Genomic DNA, 22304 nt, shown 5'->3' with positions numbered 1-22304 from the left:
CAGATTGCTTGAGCCCAGGAGTTTGAGACCAGCCTGGGCAATATGGCAAGACCGCATCTCTACCAAATTAAAAAAATTAACCTGACATGGTGGCATGCGCCTGTGGTCCCAGCTACCTGGGAGGCTGAGGTGGAAGGATTGATTGACCCTAGGAGGTGGAGGCTGCAGTGAGCCATGATGGTGCCACTGCATTCCAGCCTGGGTGACAGAGCGAGACCCTATCTCAAAAAAAAAAAAAAAAAAAAAAAAAAAGAACAAATCTCTGAGGCAGCAGTGGTTGACAAAAAGCTCGGTATCAGCCAAGAGTATGGTAGGGCTGCTGAAAAAAAAAAAAGAAAAAACAAATAGTTAATGTCAACTGATTTACAGATAGAAGAATTATTTCCCTAAGCTCTTTGCCTTTTGGACCAGTCACTAACTGCAGGGTTCAGGTCTGGATCCAGATCTTAACCAGGTCACCAGGGGAAAGGCCAGCAGGATGGAGACAAATCTGGAAACCGTATCACAAGGAAGTAAAATTTTTTGTCAAGAAAAGAGATATGGGGGGAGATGGTTCTCTTCAAATACTTGAACTACTACCATGCAGAAGAATGTTTAGAATGTATTCCAACTCTCGGCCGGATGCAGTGGCTCATGCTTGTAATCCCAGCACTTTGGGAGGCCGAGGCAGACAAATCATGTGAGGTCAGGAGTTCAAGACCAGCCTCTCCAACATGGTGAACCCCTGTCTCTACTAAAAATAGAAAATTAGCTGGGCGTGGTGGTGGGTGCCTGTAATCCCAGCTACTTGGGAGGCTGAGGTTGAACCCGGGGAGGGGGAGGTTGCAGTGAGCCAACATGGTGCCATTGCACTCCAGCCTGGGCAACAAGAGCAAAACTCTGTCTCAAAAAAAAAAAAAAGAATATATTCCAACTCCCAGAGCCAAGGCGGAGGGGAGTGTGATGGGAGATAGATCTTAGGCTCACTGGAAGCCCCGCAGTAGGTAGCTCTACCCAAAGTTAGTGGTGAGTGTCACGCGCATCCGTGTGAAGAGACCACCAAACAGGCTTTGTGTGAGCAACATGGCTGTTTATTTCACCTGGGTGCAGGTGGGCTGAGTCCGAAAAGAGAGTCAGCAAAGGGAGATAAGGGTGGGGCCGTTTTATAGGATTTGGGTAGGTAAAGGAAAATTACAGCCAAAGGGGGGTTGTTCTCTGGCGAGCAGGAGTGGGGGTTACAAGGTGCTCAATGGGGGAGCTTTTTGAGCCAGGATGAGCCAGGAAAAGGACTTTCACAAGGTAATGTCATCGCTTAAGGCAGGGACCGGTCATTTTCACTTCTTTTGTGGTGGAATGTCATCAGTTAAGGCGGGTCAGGGCATTTGTACTTCTTTTGTGATTCTTCAGTTACTTCAGGCCATCTGGGCTTATACGTGCAAGTCACAGGGGATGCAATGGCTTGGCTTGGGCCTGGAGGCCTGACAGGGAGCTCCTTGTCAGTGGAGGAATTCAAGCATGAACTGGACAACACCTGCCAGGAATATTGTGGTCAGATTGCCTACATGGGGAGGGAAGTGGGATTAAGTGATTGCCAAGTTTCAAGACCCTGTTACTCAGTGTCTGGGAAAATGCACTCATCCCACATGGTGTGTGCCTAGCTGGATATTGACATTGCGTACCATGTGTAAATTGGCATCACGTGTGCGTGAGAACAGAGAGAAGGGATGCCAACCAGCATGTGTATTGTGTGCTTGAGTTCTCTGTTTGCCTTTTCTGCAGCCCCCAATGGCCTTGACCTTGAAACCAGGTACAGACTTTTCACTCTTCATATCAAAGTGTGAGAGTTAAAGCCCTCCTTCAAATTCCTCCAGTTTGGAAGGGGCAAATTGAAAAGTGGCCAGGAATGAAATGTCAGTGAATGATTTCTCTGTGTTTTGCGACCCCAGTCGTAGGCCACTGGGCCTCCACGTCCCTTCCCATGCCTACTCTGCAAGGGCGTGGGCTGGGCTCTGTAACATTCACCCTCATTAACCCCTGGAGATTGGGGACAGGTTACAGATCGTTACAGATGACCCTCACAACCCATGCTTCCTCCAGAGTGCACTGGAATTCCCAAAGCAGAGAATGGAAGAAAACTGCATCAGTCTAGACCAAGTTCATCCTACTCTGGAATGCCAGAGGCATGAGTCACTGAGCCCTGGAGCCTGGCTGATGGAATTTCACTTAATGAGCGAACTGTGCTTCCCTGGACTCCTACAGCTGCTTGCAGCATCCTTGGGAGCTCCTGATTGTAAATTCCCTTCTAGAGGAGGAAAAAAAATCACACCTTCTTCACATAAGTGACCCCACCAAGGGAAAGTTCACAGGTTTGTACCCTAACCTGCCTTTTGAGCAGCATCCAGAACAACAGGGCAAGTGTCGAGCGAGTTGAATTCAATCCCTTCCAGCTGTGACGGTCTGTAGTTCGGTGGCAATGGTTTCTCCATCAGAATGACGTAGTGTGCATTCATCATTTACAAGGTAGTTTTAAATATTCTGTAGGGGAAAAAAATCAGATGATTTCTGTAAAAGTGCTTTGCAGACTCTAAAAGTGTTGCCCTGGTTAGTCCTACCACTGAATCCCCAGCCTTGGTTCATTTCATCCAGGAAATTAACCAGGCAGGTTCTCAGTTTTCCCCTTTTCTGACACAGGCTGTGCCGTCATATCTTATTGTATATTCTCAGTTTTGGACTCCAGAATTGAAGGCAGAACCCCTGGGTTCCAGTCCCAGTGGAGACTGGAACTCACAGCTCTATGTCCAGTGACTGACCCTTCTTGGGCCTCTGGACACTGTCCTACAAAACAGGAGTTTGGACATAAAGAAAATCAGTTTTAGGTCAATCCTCAAAACTTTCTTAAAAGGAGGTAAGTAGGAGCAAATAAGCAAATGTGAAATACTCTTGGCTCCAAACGAACAGATCTCTTTTAAACCTGGAAAACAGAGCCCAAACCAAACCTCCTAGGATTTCAGAGCCTCTTAAATCGAGAGGCTTTGTTTCCTGCCTGTGGCGGGTAGACTGGTTGGAAAAAGCATTAGATAAGGAAAGATGACAAATCCAGATGCCCTGCTGAGTAAACCTCTGCTCCCCGGCTGCTCTGCACGTTGCCCAGTCATGTGCTCTCACAGGAAGCCTCGTGGCTGGGCTGTGTGTCGCTAGATCAGGAAACGTTTTGGTCTTTTCTCTTTTCTTCACCCCACCCCTCCCCACCCCACCCCATCCCTCCCCACCCCACCCCACCTTCTTCCTTACCCATCCTTTAAAGGCTCTTTTGCAAAAAGCAATTCCATTGCCGGAACTGATTGGAAAATCCCCAGGCTGTGAGATTTAGGTGTTGCCTATCCCCTGAGTGACCTCCAAGCCTCAGTTTCCCATTTGTGAAAGTGGGCAGCGCAGGAGGTCTTGAGGGGCCAACAGAGGGACGATGAGGACAGAACGAGGAGGAAGCCATTTCTTTCCACCCAAGGGGAGAACCTGGTCCCCCTATTCTCTGCTCTCTCGCGTTCGTCTGGAAGGACGCTGAGACCTGAAAAAGCCCTTTCTTCTCATCTTAACCACAGAGACTGAGGCTGCTGTAAATTTTTTAAATTCCTTGGGTCCAGGTTTTTATTAGTTACAGTCAGCTGCCAAATGTTTCAGCATTGCCCTCCCAGCGGCAGCTCTGTCTGGGGGTGGCAGAGGGTGGAGGGCTTCAGCCTAAAAGGGAAAGGTCTCTAGAAGGACTTCTGAAAAGTCTGAACCCTTCCCAGCTAGGAATCTCGTCCTTCCCCTGACTCCCACCAGAGAGGTTGCACTGGGTGGTTTTGGGAAAAAAGGGGGCCTACTTTCACCTCTGTGCAGTTTAGAAGGTAGTGGTCCCCCCGCGCCTAAATTTAGACCCCATTCCTGGATGGTCACAGGGTAGTTGGATGGCCTCTCTGTAAGAGGAAGAGAAATGGTAGCCAGGGGATAGTTTGTGCCGGACTTTTCGGCAAGGGCAGAAGGAGCCAAGGTGGAGGCCCACAGCCTCTGAACTCTCAGTTTTACTGAACAGTCTGGCTGGACAATCAGATGTAGCTCTCTTGGGTTTTGTCTCTCCCACTTCTTGGACAAGAGGATGTATAACATCCTGTCCCAGGGCTGGGCATGGTGGCTCATGCCTGTATTCCCAGCACTTTGGGAGGCCAAGATAGGTGGATCACTTGAGGTCAGGAGTTCGAGACCAGCCTGGCCAACGTGACGAGACCCCCCCCCACTACTAAAAATACAAAAAATTAGTTGGGTATGGTGGCGCATGCCTGTAGTCCCAGCTACTCGAGAATCACTTTAACCCAGGAGGTGGAGGTTGTAGTGAGCTAACATTGCACCACTGCACTCCAGCCTGGGCGACAGAGGGAGACTCCATCTCAAAAAAAATAGAAAAAAAAAGATCCTGTCCAGCCCTCACATTCCGCGATTCTATTTACTAAGAGCCTGTATGTAGCCAGGGCTTGCCAGCTACCAAAAGGGACACACAAAGCAAGTAGTTCTAGAGTGACCTATTTTCCCAACTGAGCATCTGAAATGCAGAAGGGTGTGTATGTGGATAACAGATGGGAACCTGGTTTCTGACCCGGGTGTTGCAGATACAATGCTTTGAAAAGTATAAATACCATTAAAACTCTTCGTGAGATGAAATAAACCAATACATAACATTCTGTTTATTTGTTAGATAGCACACATGAATAAGGAGGCTTATAATTTGTTTTAGATGAAATAAATAAATGAACAGGATGTACTCAAACTTTGAAGAATGTGAATGGGTGCTCAAATGCATGGCAGTCTGGAGAAGAGAGAGGTGAATGAGGAAACCTGTGGGATAGTTGCTATCTGGACGAAGTGGGGGCTTGAGCTGGGCTGGAGAAAGCCTCTGCCTGCCCTGGGTGGGCAGATCTACTCTGCAGGGAGGTCTGGTGATGTGACTAGGGCAGAGTGGGCAGCGGTCAGCCTGGTTCAGCAATGCGCCTAAGTGGCTTATTTGAGTCACCTCAGCCATGCTGGGTGTCAATGCCATGGAATTTCCCCAACCCCATCCCCAGGAGCCTGTTGCTAAGGATCTGTTCGTTCATTCACTCGATACATTTCGATTCAGCACCCGACGCTACACTAGGCATGAGGATAAAGGGAGTGATGGAACGGACCATCTTGCCCACCCCAAGCTTACCATCCAGCAGTGGAGAAACAATCTCATGCATCATGACTGTGTTACCATGGTGATGATGGCTGTGAAGAGAACCCCAGATTCACCATGAGGGTGTGTGGTGTGCAGTCGGGCCTGACCAGGACAGGAGGAAGTGCTGGGTCACAGGGGCTGGTTGTTGGAGCAGGTGTCCCACCGGCTTCCTGCCGACAGCAGGGCTTGCCCGTTCTCCAAAACAGCAGCCTCTATTACCTACCCAAGTGGCTGCCTGCTTGGAAAGTGAAACACAGAGCATTCAGTTTTCCAGCAGTGTTGCAAAGCTTTTGATTTACAGGAGGAAGGCCCCAACAGACTCCTGGCTCTTTCCTTTGGTGATGTCAGCATGACCTCAGCTCTCCAGGCCACCCCCACCCTGCCCCCACTGGCCTCTGTCGCCTAGAGCTGAGGAACAGAAATTGTTGAAATGCCTTTCCTCTCCCACTTTCTTCCATCAAGAAGTCACAGGCTAAAGAACATTATTAGCAGCTTATTTTTTGTTGAGTTGGAGTTTCGCTCGTGTCGCCCGGGCTGGTGCAATGGTGTGACCTCGGCTCACTGCACCGTCTGCCTCCTGGGTTCAAGTGATTCTCCTGCCTCAGCCTCCTGAGTAACTGGGATTACAGGTGCATGCCACCACGCCCGGCTAATTTTTGTATTTTTAGTAGAGCCCCATGTTGGCTAGGCTGGTCTGAAACTCCTGACCTCAGGTGAACCGCCCGCCTCGGCCTCCCAAAGTGTTGGGATTACAGGCATGCGCCACTGCGCTCAGTCCTCCAGCAGCCTCTTAAACTAAGAGTTTCTGATTGGATCATCAAAAAGGGATAATTACAACATAGCCAGACTCCTGGAATACAGCATGCCTCATACTGTGTACAGATAATACCCACTTAGCCAAGCCATCTAACTGTGTGCTGAGGATCAGACGGCTTTTAATTCAGTTCAGTAACTATTTATTGGTGTCAGATCTCAAGGGAAAAGGGGAGAGGGTGTTAGGGAGCTCAGGTGACAAAAGGATGCCTGGACAAAGCACAGATGTTCTCCTGTCCATAAGTCACACAAGTCATGCTTATGTTAGGAAGAGAGGGGAGGACTACGTAGCTGTTTATTTTGCATTAAAGAATAAAAAAAGTCTTTATTAAAATGTTGAACTTGGGCGCACAGCATGTCTAGCTAAGCTAAACTGTTGTTGGATTTTGAAAAAATCATTACTGGTTCCTTCCAAACATGTTTGAGGACCCACTCTGTGTCTGGCTATAATGAGTCCTCAGACATGGTTGGAAGGAACCAGTAATAATTTCTTACTGTGTGGGTAATACAAAAATGAATAAGGCACAATTTTGCCCTTAGGGGATTCACAGTCCAATTGAGCGGCAAAAGGATGCGGAAAAGTAAATACTAGTACAAGATAGTCAGCATAAGCCAAGAATTCAATGAGTCACCAGACGCCAGTGCTGGAGGAATAAAGAAGAAATCAAACGTGTGGATGTGCTATCTGGGGACAGGAGAGGGGGCTTCACAGAGATGCTGGTACTGCCTCTCCTCCTCCAGATCACGGAGCTCATGACAGTGAGGACCATGCCTGTCCTTTCAGAGTCTCACACAGCACTTGGGACATGGTAGCACTGGACAAATATTTTTGAATGAACAAATGATTAACAATTTCCCTGAGGGTTGGCAGGATTCTGATAGGTAGAAAGAAGGGACAGAGAATGGCAGGGTGTGGTTTGGGCCTAACGTGGGGGTGCCACCAGGAAGATCTGAGCAAGACCCTTGAATGCACTGTGGTCAAAGAGGATGAACGGACGGGAGAAGAAACCAGAGGCCAGGAGACAGTGTGGGCCTAGGTGAGATGACAACATTATCACGCCCTTTTTTTTTTTTTTTTTTTTTGTTTTTTTTTTTTTTGAGACGGAGTCTTGCTCTGCCGCCCAGGCTGAGTGCAGTGGCCGGCTCTCAGCTCACTGCAAGCTCCGCCTCCCGGGTTCACGCCATTCTCCTGTCTCAGCCTCCCGAGTAGCTGGGACTACAGCGCCCGCCTCGTCGCCCGGCTAGTTTTTGTATTTTTTTGTAGAGACGGGGTTTCGCCGTATTAGCCAGGATGGTCTCGATCTCCTGACCTCGTGATCCGCCCGTCTCGGCCTCCCAAAGTGCTGGGATTACAGGCTTGAGCCACCGCGCCCGGCCTATCACGCCCTTTCTTATGCTCCCACAGTTCTCCTTGCACAGCTGACTGGGAATTGGGAGTGAGAAGGGCGAGCTAATAGAAGGGCAAAGAGAAGGTCTTGCTTGGGCTGAATGGGCACATGAGTGAGGAAGAGAGATGGTCACAAAGGTCTGCAAAGCTGGAGGCAGGCGCGTCCCTCAGTAACTCGATGAAAAGAGGAAGAGGTGAAGGCATCTTGAATGTGTTTGGTTTCAAGTGCTGAGGAAAGTGTCAAGCTGGTAGTTGGGACATGGGTCTGTATCTGGGAGGCCACTGTTTTGTTTTCTTAGAGAAGAGATCTCGCTCTGTCGCCCAGGCTGGAGTACAGTGGCACAATACTGGCTCACTGCAGCCTCAAACTCCTGGGCTCAAGTTATTCTCCCACCTCAGCTTCCTGGGAACTAGGACTATGAGCAGGTACCACCGTGCCCAGCTAATTTTTTTTCATTATTATTATACTTTAAATTCTAGGATACATGTGCAGAACATGCAGGCTCATTACATAGGTGTACCTGTGCCATGCTGGCCCACTGCACCCATCAACCCATCATTTACATTAGGTATTTCTCCCAATGCTATCCCTCCCCCAACCCCACGACAGGCCCCAGTGTGTGATGTTCCCCACCCTGTGTCCAAGTGTTCTCATTGTTTAATTCCCACCTATGAGTGAGAACATGCGGGTTTGGTTTTCTGTCCTTGTGATAGTTTGCTCAGAATGATGGTTTCCAGCTTCATCCATGGCCCTGCAAAGGACATGAACTCGTCCTTTTTTTATGGCTGCATAGTATTCCATGGTGTATATGTGCCACATTTTCTTAATCCAGTCTATCATTGATGGACATTTGGGTTGGTTCCAAGTCCTTGCTATTGTGAATAGTGCTGCAATAAACATATGTGTGCATGTGTCTTATAGTAGCATGATTTATAATCCTTTGGGAATACACCCAGTAATGGGATTGCTGATGCCTAGCTAATTTTTTAACCTTTTTTTTTTTTTTTTTTTTTTGAGGCGGAGTCTCGCTCTGTCGCCCGGACTGGAGTGCAGTGGCCAGATCTCAGCTCACTGCAAGCTCCGCCTCCCGGATTTACGCCATTCTCCTGCCTCAGCCTCCCGAGTAGCTGGGACTACAGGCGCCCGCCACCTCGCCCGGCTAGTTTTTGTATTTTTTTTTAGTAGAGACGAGGTTTCACCGTGTCAGCCAGGATGGTCTCGATCTCGTGACCTCGTGATCCGCCCATCTCGGCCTCCCAAAGTGCTGGGATTACAGGCTTGAGCCACCGCGCCCGGCCAACTTTTTTTTTTTTTTTAGAAATGAGGTCTCATTCTGTTGCCTAGGCTGGTGTTGGACTTCTGGCCTCAAGCCATCCTCCTGCCTCAGCTTCTCAAAGCATGAAGATGATAGGTGTGAGCCACCACACCCAGCCTGTTTTGTTTTTATTATTTATTTATTTATATTTTTTTGAAACGGAGTCTTGGTCTTTCACCCAGGCTGAAGTGCAGTGGCGCAATTTCAGCTTACTGCCAGCTCCACCTCCCGGGTTCAAGTGATTCTTCTGCCTCAGCCTCCCGAGTAACTGGGATTACAGATGCCCAGCTAATTTTTTTTTTTTTTTGTATTTTTAGTAGAGATGAGGTTTCACCATGTTGGTCAGGCTGGTCCTGACCTCAAATGATCCACTCACCTCAGCCTCCCAAAGTACTGGGATCATAAGCGTGAGCCACCACGCCCCACCTATTTATGTATTTATTTTTGAGATAGAGTCTTGCTCAACTGAGTCACCTCAGCTGGAGTATAGTGGCACAATCTTGGCTCACTGCAACCCCCACCTCCCGAATTCAAGTGATTCTCCTGCCTCAGCCTCCTGAGTTGCTGGGATTACAGGCATGCACCACCATGACCAGCTATTTTTTGTGTTGTTTGTTTTTTTGTTCGTTTTAGTAGAGATAGGGTCTCACCATGTTGGCCAGGCTGGTCTTGAACTCCTGATCTCAAGTGATCTGCTCACCTCAGCCTCCCAAAGTGCTGGGATTAGAGGTGTGAGTCACCACTCCCGGCCCTGTTTTATTTTTAAATAGCCAAAGTAAGAAAGCTGCAGGCTCTGAGAGTAAGATGCAGGAACTTACTGGTGGTTGTGGGAGGCTGCATGCAAGGTGAGCAGAGGCTGGCTAGAGTTGACACTCATGCATTCTCGTTGAGATGTTGGCATGATGTTATGTCTTCCCAGCATGATCCTCCCACCCCTCCTCACCCCCAGGATGACTTCTCAGGTCAGAAAGCCTGGGCTGATATTACGACTTCTAGAACAGCGGGAAGGAGAATGACTGCTGAGCTAAGACCCAGCCTTGCCAGCGTGCCTAGTGCTGAGAGTTTAGGGCAACTGTGATGTGGATTCATGTAGTCTGGCTTGCTTGACTTGCTTCTCCTTGTACTTTTCCCTGATGCATCTTCCAGCTAGACTTTCAAAATGGGTGATTATTCTTTGTTGGCGACAGATCCAGACTATCGTATCCTGGAATTGGCAAGTCATGAACAGATGCTGCAAATGTTAAATGTCATTCAGGCATAAACCTGAGAGTCAGAGCCCAGAGCTCCTTTCCTCTCCAGCTGAAGTGACAAGTGCCTTGCCTGGCTGTGCCTTGGGTTTCCCTTCTGGGAGTGGATGCAAATCACTCCCAGAGCCTCAGGCCCTGCTGGAGGATGTGATGAGCTCTGAGGACCACACTTCCCGGAGTTTCTGTGTCTCTCTTGAAGGGAAGTTTTCTGGAGGCCTGGGTGCACTGTTATCTCTGGCAAGAGGGACAGCATCAGGTTTTAGCTTGAATTTTAATATGTGCAGGGTGCTTGACCAGCTTCTGGCATTTGGAGCTGAATTTTAAACGAGCAAGTCTAGAGTGCCTTTCATTTAAAAACAATAAAAAAAAAGTGTGTATATTTCAATATTTCAAACTTTCTCTTCACTTTTGGGACCGAACTCCTGGGGCAAAAAATATCCTAACACCTGTGGTCATGGAAGGGATTCCACAGCAGTGAAGTGTGTGTGTTTTCTAAGAGGTCTAACTAAGTCTCTGTGAGCTGGTTAGCTAGTGTGAGCATCGAATGTGTGCCCCAGAGGGTTTTCCTGCCTCCTCCCGCTGGCCTGAAGACAAGAATGTCGGGAGCCCAGCTCTCCCCTCACGTACACAATCCAGTCTGACTCACTGCCCCTCGACATGGGGCGCTGGGCTTGCAATGTGCACAGCACCAGCACCTTTCAGCTGGTTGAAGGGGACACCCAGAATTCTGAGCCCGAGGCCCTGCCCTGGGTGAGTCACTCTCAGTACCAGACAATGTATTGGACACAGGCATGAGATGAGGACTGCTCAGAGACCAGTGGTCATTATGAGCCTGGAGCACAGGTTTGGAGTCAGAACTCGATTTGCATACTTGTTTACCTACTTATTGGCTGTGTGAACTTGGGTAACTTCCAAAAGCTTGTGAAGATTTATCATGTTTTTACCTCTAAACGGGTGGACCATGAGCCATCTTGAAAGCTGCCATGGGGATTAAATAATGGAGTGGATGTAAAGTTTTCTGAATGAAACCTAGCCTGCAATTAATTGGTGTTTAATAAATGATGCCCATAGCTGTCATTATTCAAAGCTGCTGGGGTTGGGGTGTAAGGAGGAAGCCCAGCAAGGCCCAGGGAGGGCAGAGACTGCATTTTGTTAAATGAATGAATGAATAAGATGGATTTGCGCCTTAAAGACTGGGAAGGCTTTGGTTCTTTGGAGGGAGAAGAAGAGAAGATGTTCCAGTTTGAAGGAATGAATGCAGAGCATATCCTGACTTTTCCTAAGGCCTTGCAAGGAACAAGATCCTTTCAGAATTTCCCCCTCCACAAGACACACAAATAGATGTATACTTTACACATTCAGAGACCCATGTGTCATAGACACATACAGAGAGAGTACACGGAGACCCACATGACACACAGGCACACACACACAACCCTGTCATGCATACATCATCATGCACACAGACACAATCCGAGAGACACACAATCCCAGAGAGACACACACAGAGACTTATACAGGGGCTCATATGACACATGGACATGCAGACACTCAGAAACACACCATCATGCGTATACCACTGTGCACACACGCAGACCCAGAGATACACACCACACACACACACACACAGAGATTCATAAACTCATATGCAGTGAGTCAGTGGAAGAATGAGGATGATGACCCCTGGTGCTAGCTCCTTCTTTTCTCCGGGTTGCATTGCCTTCATCGTAGAGCCTCCGAGGCTCTTCCCACCAGCCATATCCAGTGGAGGAACCTGTCCCGCATCATCGCAGGAACCAGTGCAAGCTCCCTTGGCATTTGGGTTGATGTATGCTGGCCTCAGGCCTGCGTAACTCTTTCCAGTGGGGTCTACTGAGCTCCTCCAGCTGGGCCTTCTTCCTCCTCCTGTGGAGGCCGGGTGCTAGGGGTCACATCTTCCCTGCAGGGAGCTGGCACTGCTGCCCAATACAGGGGAAAGGATCTGTGAACTGAAGGTCAGCCCGGGCCGCCGGCCCCATGAAGCACAGGCCTGATGCTAGGCAGTAACTTTCCTCCTGGGCATGACAGTTACACACTGGAATTCCAGCCCGGCCTCCTGAGGTGGGGAGAGACAGAAGAGGGCCGGCTCGTGGGCTGGGTTTAGACCTCAGGCCCTTTCTTGGCTCGCCCCTGTCCACGTGTCTTGGTGGCACGGGTCCTGCGGCCTGAATGAGGCTGTAAAGGATCCAGCATCCAGACTGGAAGGCATAATCCTGCTGCTGGCAGCATTCCTTCTGCTGTGGTGGAAAGGAAACGGAGCCAAGTGCCATCACTCCAGGGCCACGTACTTTCCACCGCCTTTCAGGACCTGAGAGCATGGCCTGGCTATAGACCCTGAAGGCTGTGGCAAGGAGACCTGAATCCCTGGGCACCCAAAGAATGGTTCTGTTCAAACTCGTGGTTCATTTGCATCTCGGCTGGACAGGGCTGGGGCAGTTGGGGTGCTGGGTTCCTCCTGCCTTCCAGCCCCGCTTGGACCAGCCCCACCTCCCAGTCCCTGACCCACTCACAGTGTGTGTGTCTTCCCTTGCACCTCGGGAGGGAACTGGAGTCAGCTGGTATTCTCATCTGTAAGATGGGGATGGTAATAGCTATCAACCACCTCATTACAGCATGCGAGGGTTAAGTAGGAGAACGCACTTCGCATAGGGCTGGGCACCTGGCGCGTGCTTTGCAGTAGCTGTTGCTAGTATATGCTGCAATTCATGGTGTTTGCGGATCCATGTGAAGCTAGGAACAGTGAGGGGGCTGGAGGCATAGGTGGAATCAGTCCTGAATGGCTGAGAGCATTTTGCTTAATATTAGGGTATTACATAGACAAAGAGGAGCTAGCCAAGGGACAAGGTTAGATCTGTGTTTTAGAAAGAGCCGGCTGCAGTGCCTCATACCTGTAATTCCAGCACTTCGGGAGGCTGAGGTAGGAGGAAGCCTTGAGGCCCGGAGTTCGAAACTAGCTTAGGCAACATAGTGAGACCTCGTCTCTGAAATATATTTTTAAATTAACTGGGCATGGTGGTGCACACCTGTACTCCCAGCTACTTGGGAGACTGAAACAGGAGGATTGCTTGAGCCCAGGATATGGAAACGGCAGTGAGCCCTGATCACACCACTGCACTCCAGCCTGGGCAACAGAGTGAGACCCTGCCTCAAAGAAGATTAAGAATTAATCAATTAAAAGAAAAAAGAGGCTCTTTGGTGACTGGCCCCGTGGCAGACAGACGGAGGCAGGGACTCAGTCAGGGACTGTTGGAAGAGCTGGTGAAGGCTGGCCGTGACTGATTCGGGAGGGCGTTCCATAGAATTTGGAGCCTGTTATGGCATGTCTTGGAAAGGCATTAAAAAGTGCCACCGTAACTCCAGGGAACCTCTGCTCCTCTCATCCAGCTTAGCCTCTTGAGGCCCCCTCTCCTCCAGATCCCCGGGAGGTCTAGGTGGTACAGGGACATTCCAGCTCCACGTCGAGAGAGGAGGAGCGCTCATGTGGCAGGGAGGCAGGCGCCTTCCTCCCGCCCATGCCCCTCCAGCCCTCCTCTACTTCCTCCCAAAGAGCCCTGCCAATTAATTTTTCCAACCCTGACCCCAGCCCCTGTCCTTTACTCCACAGATAGATGGGTGGGGTGGGTATGGGAAGGGAACCTCAAAGTGTTTGCAGTCTCTCCTTTCCTTGCTGCAGCCAAATAGTTGTCCCCAACCCTACCTCCCTGATCCCTGCCAGGCAGGTGTGGGTCTCTGCACACAGTACACTCAACGCCAGGAATCTCTGCTTCCTTTCTCTCTAAGCCCTGTCCCTTCTCTCAGGCCTCTCTAAGGATTTTTGAACAGAGAAATGCCCACCCCTGGGGTATAAGGTAGTCTGCAGGGTGGCACCACCAGCTTCAGGACATCTGGGGCTCCTCTATCTGAAACTCAAGTTTTACTGAAAGATGAATCAGGGAGACACACACAGACACACAGGCACATACACAAGTACTTTGGAGTGAAATGCAAAATCCACATTCAAAGAACACTTTCTCTCCCATGCATTTATTTCGAGGCCTGTGCAGGAGGAGTCCGCTGTCCTTTGCTCTCCAAGATCTTAGGTTTGGATGTGGGAGAAGCCCATGGGCTCTCCGAGTCTTCTCTGATTGTTCCAGGTCACCCCACTCCCTGTTGGGTCCTGGCAGCCTCACTACCTCCCATGCATAGCGCTTTCTAACTGCAGCTTGGGCCGTGTGCCCCTCGGAGGTGCCCAGAGCTTACTGCAGGGCCCAAGGGCACAGGCAGGCCAGCAGCAGGCCCGGCTGGTAATTGCTAAAGAAGGACTGGTTGCCTGGTGTGTCTGCAGCCAGGCCAGAAGGGTAACCCTCTCCTTCCACACCTCCTTCTTCCCAGAACCTGAATATCCAGGTGGAGGACATTCGGATTCGAGCCATCCTCTCGACCTACCGCAAGCGCACCCCAGTGACAGAGGGCTACGTGGAGGTGAAGGAGGGCAAGACCTGGAAGCAGATCTGTGACAAGCACTGGACGGCCAAGAATTCCCGCGTGGTCTGCGGCATGTTCGGCTTCCCTGGGGAGAGGACATACAACACCAAAGTGTACAAGTAAGAGGACTGCACCAAACAGGTGGTTTTGAGGGTATCTGCCCTGCCTTCCTAGTTAAAAGAGTCCACCCTGGCTGTGGCCTTTCCTTGGCCAGGCATGGCCAGGCCAGCTAGTATCCCTGCAGGCAGCCTGCACAGAGCTCCTGGGCCAGGCCAGGCAGCAAGTTCAAGGGCGCCCCGTGGCATCCTTACCTTTGAGGAACTCACGCGTCTATAGGAGATAGACCCTAATCCCTAGAGTAGCCTGAGGGAAGGCATATTGCAGCAGTGAGGTGCAAGGTACCCCCATTCCAGATAACCCCAGCTCGGGGTGCTGCCGGCCAGCTCAGGGACTGCATGAGCTAAACTAGGACAATACCCTGGCCAGGCCGAGCAGAGACAACACCAACTTAAGAAGAAATGTTTACGTGCCCTCGGCAAATGATTCTTCTGAGAAATCTGGAAATTGCAGCAGGTAGTTGAGAAACTGATCAATGCATCTCACTTCATCCAATCCCAGTTAAATCTGACAATGCTGTGATGGTCTCTAAGGTTAATATTTCCCAGTGGGGGAAAGAAGTAGACAGGGACAGAACCTGGAGTCGTTTGACTTAAGGGGTGTCCAGTGGAAGGATTCCAGCACCCCAACAAGCTGATGGCTGCATATACTTGGGGTACTTGATTGGTCATGGGGTCTTCCTCCCTCCTGTTAATAATGATAGGAATAGTAGCGTCTCTTTACTAAGGGCTTACAGTATGGCAGGCACTATTCTCAGTCATTTAATCCTCACAACACCACTGGGAAATAGTCTATTTTAGAATTGAGTAAACTGGAGAAAGGTGATAGAACCAGGAAGGGGCAGATCCTGGCCTCTGGAGGTCCCCTGTGTCCAGCTGTGCAGACTCTTAGCACTGTCTCTTTCCTTCCAAATCAGAGGAAGAAAAGACATGGCTTCCATGTCAGGAGACCTGACTTGAAGCCCCAGCTCTACTCACCAGCTCTCTGGGGTGCTGGGCAGACCACGTATCCCTCCCTGACCCTGGCCCAGCCCTGCTTGGATGGGGTGGGCCATACTTTGATCCCAGCCCCCAACCCCCTATGTGGGTGAATGAGTGCGGCCACAGAGCTGCCCAGTTGGGTAAGCACACAACACCCCAGGGTGACCACCATGGTGATCCCAGTCCCCAGACATGGCCCAGACCTTCCTGTTGGCACCAGGAGTCGCCATCCTCTGAATACTTTGGAGAACTCCCACCTGACTCCTTCCTGGGTGACACCTTCTCAGCTTTTCTTACCAATGGGAGCCAAGAAAAGCAAACCCCCTCCCTGGCAGGCTTCCTACCTGGCTGGCCCTACCAGTGCCCCTAGCCTGGCACAGTTCCGAGCTGGACAGCACGCGCCTCATTCAGATGACGTTTGGAAGCCATCTCCCAACCATGGCCAGTCCAGAGTCCTTCTTGGCTTTTGAGGAGTTGATCTTAGGCCAGTTTCAGCAGCTGGGCCCTGGGTAATCCTGTTACGTGATGGATTGGAACCCCCTCCCTGCCTCTCCCAACCTCGCGTCTATGGCTTTGCCTTTTCAAGGACGGGGAGGACGAGGCTTCCAAGGCTGAGAGCGAGCCAAGGAGGGGGTGGTGGGTGGTGCTGTCTGCAGGATGGGAGATGAAGAACAGAAGCTGCTGGAAACCAGCCCCTCCTGCAGCCTTCTAGCTGGAGAGATGAGGCGGCCTTCCTAGCGGAAGAGTTGGAGGGGAAGCATCACCTTCTCTGCTTGTCCCTGTCATTTTGTGTTCGTGTCTGGGAGTCAGTTGACAGTTAGGCCTACATGTGCCCCAAAGAGAAAGGTGCTGGGAAGACTTTCTGTGCCTCTGTGGGCTGTTGGGGATAAACTGCCAGCAAAGGGCTAGGACTCTGAGGGAATTGTAAGGCTCAGAGACCACTGGCCTAAGCCCTGGATCTGCATGGAAGAGGCCTGAAGGGCAGTAGACTCAGGGTGTCACAGCCCACACCCAGCAGAGCCTGCAGGACAGCCCAGGTCTGCTCCAGGGAGAGCACCACCCAGCAGTCGCTACCTGCTGGCCCCGTTGCAGCTCCTATTCTCCCTGGGGCAGGGCCAGCTCAGAAGCACTGGCCAGTCTGAGGGCTGGGGCAGGACTGGCCTGGGGCTAGGGATATCAATGGGCCCTGCTCAGAGGCTGAGGACTGCAGCGCTCTGGAAGCCAGACTGAGGACCATCCCCCTGCCTGGCACTTGAAGCAGTGGCTTCCGGTTGCATCTTTCCCGTGTCCCTTTCCCTCTTCCTACAGTCTGTGGCTGCTGTTGCTGGCAGCACACCTCTGAGGCCCAAGAAGGGACCTCTTCCCTCCCACCATGCAGCAGTGCCCACTCAATGCAGGAAATTATTTTCAAAGTAATTCTCAGTCTGGGGTGGAGTTAGTAATCTCCATGTATCCACCAAGGTCCCTATAGCCTCAGAAACTCACCTGCTTAACCCCTGAGGGCCCCCCACCTTGGGCCCCCCGCCCCACTGCTGCCTTACTGGACTGGCTCCCTCTGTGAACCTGCTGGGCTGGTGCCCACTCGGAAGCCTTAGAGCTGCCCCCGGCCTCCAACTGCAGCTCTCCCTCAGCACCTCTGCTTCCCCCAGTGATAACAGTTTGGCTGTGTCCCCACCCACATCTCATCTCGAACTGTAGCTCCCATAACCCCACATGTCGTGGGAGGGACCCAGTGGGAGGTAACTGAATCATGGAACTGGGTTTTTCGCATGCTGTTCTCATGATAGCGAATAAGTCTCATGAGACCTGATGGTTTTATAAAGGCCAGTTCCCTTGCACACGCTGTCTTGCCTGCTGTCATGTAAGACGTGCCTTTGCTCCTCCTTCACCTTCCACCGTGATTGTGAGGCCTCCCCAGCCATGTGGAACTGTTGAGTTTATTGAACCTTTTTCCTTTATACATTACCCAGGCTCGGGTATGTCCTTATTAGTAGCATGAGAATGGACTAATACCCCCCAGTTACCTGCACACACCCCAGAGGCCTCTGCAGCCACAGATAGAGTCAGGGGCTCCTCACCAAGGGCTGCTCTCTGATTGGCTTGGCCATGGCACTGACTTCCACATTGGGCTGGGGTTCAATGCATGTACCTTGAAGCTAATGAAGCTTAAACTGCAGGTCCCCATTCCTGGTGCCGGGAGGGAGCATTTTGTACTCATGATTTTGTTCTCCCGAAAGTAGGATCTCAATACTGACATCATTTAATTGAAATGAGCTCTCTAAGCAGAGATTCTGCATTTAATGTTGCAGCTCAGGAAGTTAGAAAGGCCTCCAGCGGTTTGCTTGGTTGATTGTCTGAAATGTGGACCAAAGTGTGGCCCACAGTGAGTAAGCAGAAATGCTGACCCTGCCTCTGTTGTGTGTAGAAGACAGAATTCAAAAGCTTAGGGAGGTTGAATGTTAGAATGGATCTTACCTTTAAGACCTCCTCACCCACACTGTCCTGAGGACATGCCTTTCACCTTGATGGTGAAAAGTAAATATATGAAAGGAGCCCCAGCCTCCTTGAGGAGCTGTGATCACTCTTCTCTGAAGGCCAGGAGTCACAGCAGGAACAGCAGCCACTGAACTAGTAACCTGAATGCGATGGGAGTAATTGGCTCCAGGGTGGCAGGGGTCCCGTGGCTGTAGTACTGCCAAAGGTGGACGTGCTGACCCTATTGGACAGTGGAGTCAAAGCAGCGATCAGTCTGACTGCTGCAGACCTGTGGTGTTGGCTGGTTGATCATGGTGTTCCTCGAAGTGAAATAGACAGGAAGCCTACTAAGTTCGTACTTAATAATCTGTATAAGCAGAAAAGTTCTAGGCCGAGCAAACAAAAGTCTATCCCGAATCATAAAAGCAGAGTCATGACCCCTCAATCCATTCCCATACTTGAGCCAGTTTTACCAGTTCTTGAATGAGGGAAAGGCTGGGTACCCTCAAGGAAGCACCCTGGTACCCTGCCAGAAATTTATACTGTATTCTTTCTCCCAGTTCTCCAAAGGCACCTTTCACCAGGATGAGCGTGCGTTGGAGAAAAGGAAATAATCAGATCTTTTGGACTAGTGCCACTGGTTCTGAGCTGACACTAATTCTAAGAGACCGAGAACATCAAAGTGGGGGCTTATGGGGTTTTAGCTTAAGTCCATCTCAAATCCATCCTGTGCTATTTCCCCACTTCCAGAAAGCATCATGGAAATAGTTGTACTCAGCAGCTGGCAGAATCCCACATCTGCCTTCACTCTAGGTCAGGGGAGCGCCGGTGGGTAGGACTCTTGGTTGAATCAGTCCAGCTTCGTGTTCTTCCTACAGTCCAGCTATTGGCCTAGCTGCCTCTTTCACAGGCAGGCTTCCCGCTCCACTCCACCCAAGGCTGCCTCACTCACTCCAGTCACCCCTCCAGTCTCCAGGCCTGGAGCCGGGTGGGCTATCCACCACCCTCCGAGGGCCTCTGTCTGCAGCTCAGAGGCCTGTCCCCAGTGAAACACTGGGATGGAGGAGGGGAGCGGCGCCTCGGCGAGACCTGAATGTGCTAGAGGGTCTGCAGCACATTCCTGGGGGCTGATGTCAGAGGGATCTGGGCTGCTGGGGACAGTTGTTTGCTGTGGGCTCTGCATTGTCCAGTTAGAACGCAGGACATCTGTTCCTGGAGAGGGTGGCGCTGACTGACGGCTAGAAGCAGAGGGGTTTTCCTGAGCCAAGGCAGGCGGTGAGGTCTGACCAATCCTTGAGCAGCTAGTGTTCCCCCCGAGTATCTTCTCCCGCCCCTTGTCGGGGCGTCATGGAACATGCTGTAGGCTTCCAAGTGCAGGGGCCTTGCAGGAAGTGTGTCGGGAGGGCAGTGGTTCCTGGAATTATTAATAGCCCTCCTGAGCAGTTCTCTGCTCTGGGCTGCCGCTGTGGTGAGCACGCACCCTGGATTTGCCAGGATAGTCCTCGGCAAGATTCCGTGTCATTGCATTCACAGGCACGCTAGAATTCTAACAAGTCTCAGATTTGGGTTAAGGAGAGATGATAACTGTGTTTGTAGGATTTGCCCTTCCTCTGTCTTCACACCCCATTCACACTGAGATAAAGGAGGTACTTCCAAGGCTGCTGGACCAGCAGGGATGGGATCTCGCCTCTGCCCTGTCTTGGGGTCAGCCTGCCCAGCGAGGCCCCCTCTGCTGTCTCCTTCTGGCATGTCACTGGGTCCTGCCATGCAGGGACAAGCACATGGGCCCTGAAAAACTGGGTTGGCATGAGCAGGCAGCAGGGCCTTCCTGGACCTCCTTTGTTTCAAATTCCACCATCATTCAGGGCCCAATTTAAAGTCTTCTCTTCCGTAAAATCGTCTCTCATCACTCCAACCACGGAATCCCTCCCTCCTCTCACTCTTCTTTTTCTTTTTTTCTTTAACCAAATACAGTTTTATTTATTTACTTATTTATTTCACAAACTCTTATGTAGCCTTTCCTGTATCTGGGCACTATTTTAAATGACAAGTATTAACGAATTTAAACTGTCACCACAGGCCAGGCGCAGTGGCACATGCCTGTAATCCCAGCACTTTGGGAGACAGAGGTGGGCAGATCACCTGTGGTCAGGAGTTCGAGACCACCCTGGTCCCAGAAGACCTCAACCTCTCCAGAGTGCTAGCCTCTGCTTAAGGGCTAGAGTCATGGGAACCCAGATGAGGTGAAGGAGTCTCCTGCCAAGACCTCCTTACAATGATATGACTTTGCAGAAATTTGGACACTACCTTCAAATACAGATTTATGGCCCAACGTGGTGGCTCATGCCTATAATTCCCAATACTTTGGGAGGCCAAGGGAGGCAGATTACCTGAGGTTAGGAGTTCGAGACCAGCCTCGCCAAAACAGTGAAACCCTGTTTCTACTAAAAATACAAAATTAGGCAGTGTGGTGGCAGGTACCTGTAATCCCAGTTACGCAGGAGGCTGAAGCAGGAGAATTGCTTGAACCTGGGAGGCGGAGGTTGCAGTGAGCCGAGATCGCGCCAAAGCACTTGAGCCTGGGCAACAGAGTGAGACTCCATCTCAAAAAAAAAAAAAACAAAACAACAAATAAACTGTCATAACAATCTAGTGAAGTAGATACTGTTACTACTTCTGATTTTGGACATGAGAAACTGAGGTACAGTATCCTTTTTGTTAGCCAATCTATTACTTATCAGTTGGTTACTGTTTCAGGAAAAAAAAAAAAAAAAAAAAACACTGAATTACCTGCGTCCATATTCTGCCTTAAAAAAAAAAAAGAAACATACAAAGGAATACTTTGCCTGTGCTAGCAATGCAGGCTAAGGGCTTCCCTAGAATGTGGTACAGAGACAACCTCAACCTCACTTATCTTCCTGGGTGCAGGAAGCAGCAGTTTTGTTCCATTATAATTTCTACTGCTAGGCAGATTGTACTTTGATTCAGCAGATGGAGTAATTTAAGACTGTTTTCATTGCTTCTCATTGGAAATACAAATTTAATCTTGCATAGCACTGGCAGAGTTTAGCAATCAGCTTGTACTGCTCATTGACAAAGAAAAATAAAGCTAAAGAATGACAACAGGCTGGGCGCATTGGCCCACGCCTATAATCCCAGCACTTTGGGAAGCCAAGGCAGGCAGATCACTTGAGATCAGGAGTTTGAGACCATCCTGGCCATGGCAAAACCCCGTCTCTATTAAAAATACAAAAATTAGCTTGGCATGGTGGTGGGTACCTGTAGTCCCAGCTACTCAGGAGGCTGAGGCATGAGAATTGCTTGAACCTGGGAGGCAGAGGTTGCAGTGATTACACCACTGCACTTCTGCCTGGGAGGATAGAGTGAGACTGTGTCTCAAAAAAAAAAAAAAAAACAAAAAACAGAATGACAACAAATTATGTTGAAATTATCTGAAGAGTTAGGGTAAACAAATGGTTTACCTTAGACTGTGAGGGGTTTTCTAGGACCAGGGATCTCACCTGTTTTAATTACCTTTGTGCATTCTGTATTCTTGGGCTTCATTATTATTATTACTTCACTACATTGAGTAAGTCCTTTCTTTCTTAGAATGAAAGCTGCCTGAGGGCAGGAGGCCTTGTCCACACTGTGGGTCCTGTCCCCCAGTGCCCAGTGTGGCGCCTGGCATTAGGAGGTGCTCAGTGAATGCTGGCTGAATGGACTGAGCTAGGACCCCTCTGTGAAGCAGGGCTGAGCTCCAGGAGCAGGGCCCAGTCTCTCTTGTTCTGCCTCGTTGCAGAAGGAATCAGGATAGGTGTCATGATGCCCTGATCACCTGTCCCCTCCCACCGTCTGCAGAATGTTTGCCTCACGGAGGAAACAGCGCTACTGGCCATTCTCCATGGACTGCACCGGCACAGAGGCGCACATCTCCAGCTGCAAGCTGGGCCCCCAGGTGTCACTGGACCCCATGAAGAATGTCACCTGTGAGAATGGGCTGCCGGCCGTGGTGAGTTGTGTGCCTGGGCAGGTCTTCAGCCCTGACGGACCCTCGAGATTCCGGAAAGCCTACAAGCCAGAGGTGAGGACAGGGCATGAGGTGTGGCCACTTGGCACCTGGAGAGGATGGGAGGTGTTGAGGGAGTAGGCAGGATCCCCCAGGAGAGTGAGGAAGGGTGGCCTCAGCTGAGAATCACCATCATGGCTGCTTTACTCTGAGACCTGAGCGCCCTCTGCAGAGAAGGACCATCTGGGGGA

General features: G+C 50.5%; 1 protein-coding gene across 1 annotated transcript in view; it reads left to right on the top strand.

The window, feature by feature from the left end:
* Window positions 1–22304, top strand: part of LOXL2 (lysyl oxidase like 2) — a 99858-nt gene that overhangs the window by 43409 nt on the left and 34145 nt on the right. The window contains exons 4-5 of the mRNA XM_033228749.1: window positions 14383–14594; window positions 21906–22128. Of these exons, the coding sequence (XP_033084640.1) occupies window positions 14383–14594; window positions 21906–22128 (435 nt within the window). The remainder of the gene's footprint in view (window positions 1–14382; window positions 14595–21905; window positions 22129–22304) is intronic.

Source organism: Trachypithecus francoisi, unplaced genomic scaffold (assembly GCF_009764315.1).
Source record: "Trachypithecus francoisi isolate TF-2019V2 unplaced genomic scaffold, Tfra_2.0 Contig01440, whole genome shotgun sequence".
Lineage (NCBI taxonomy): Eukaryota > Metazoa > Chordata > Mammalia > Primates > Cercopithecidae > Trachypithecus > Trachypithecus francoisi.
This window is presented reverse-complemented; position numbering and strand designations above follow the sequence as displayed.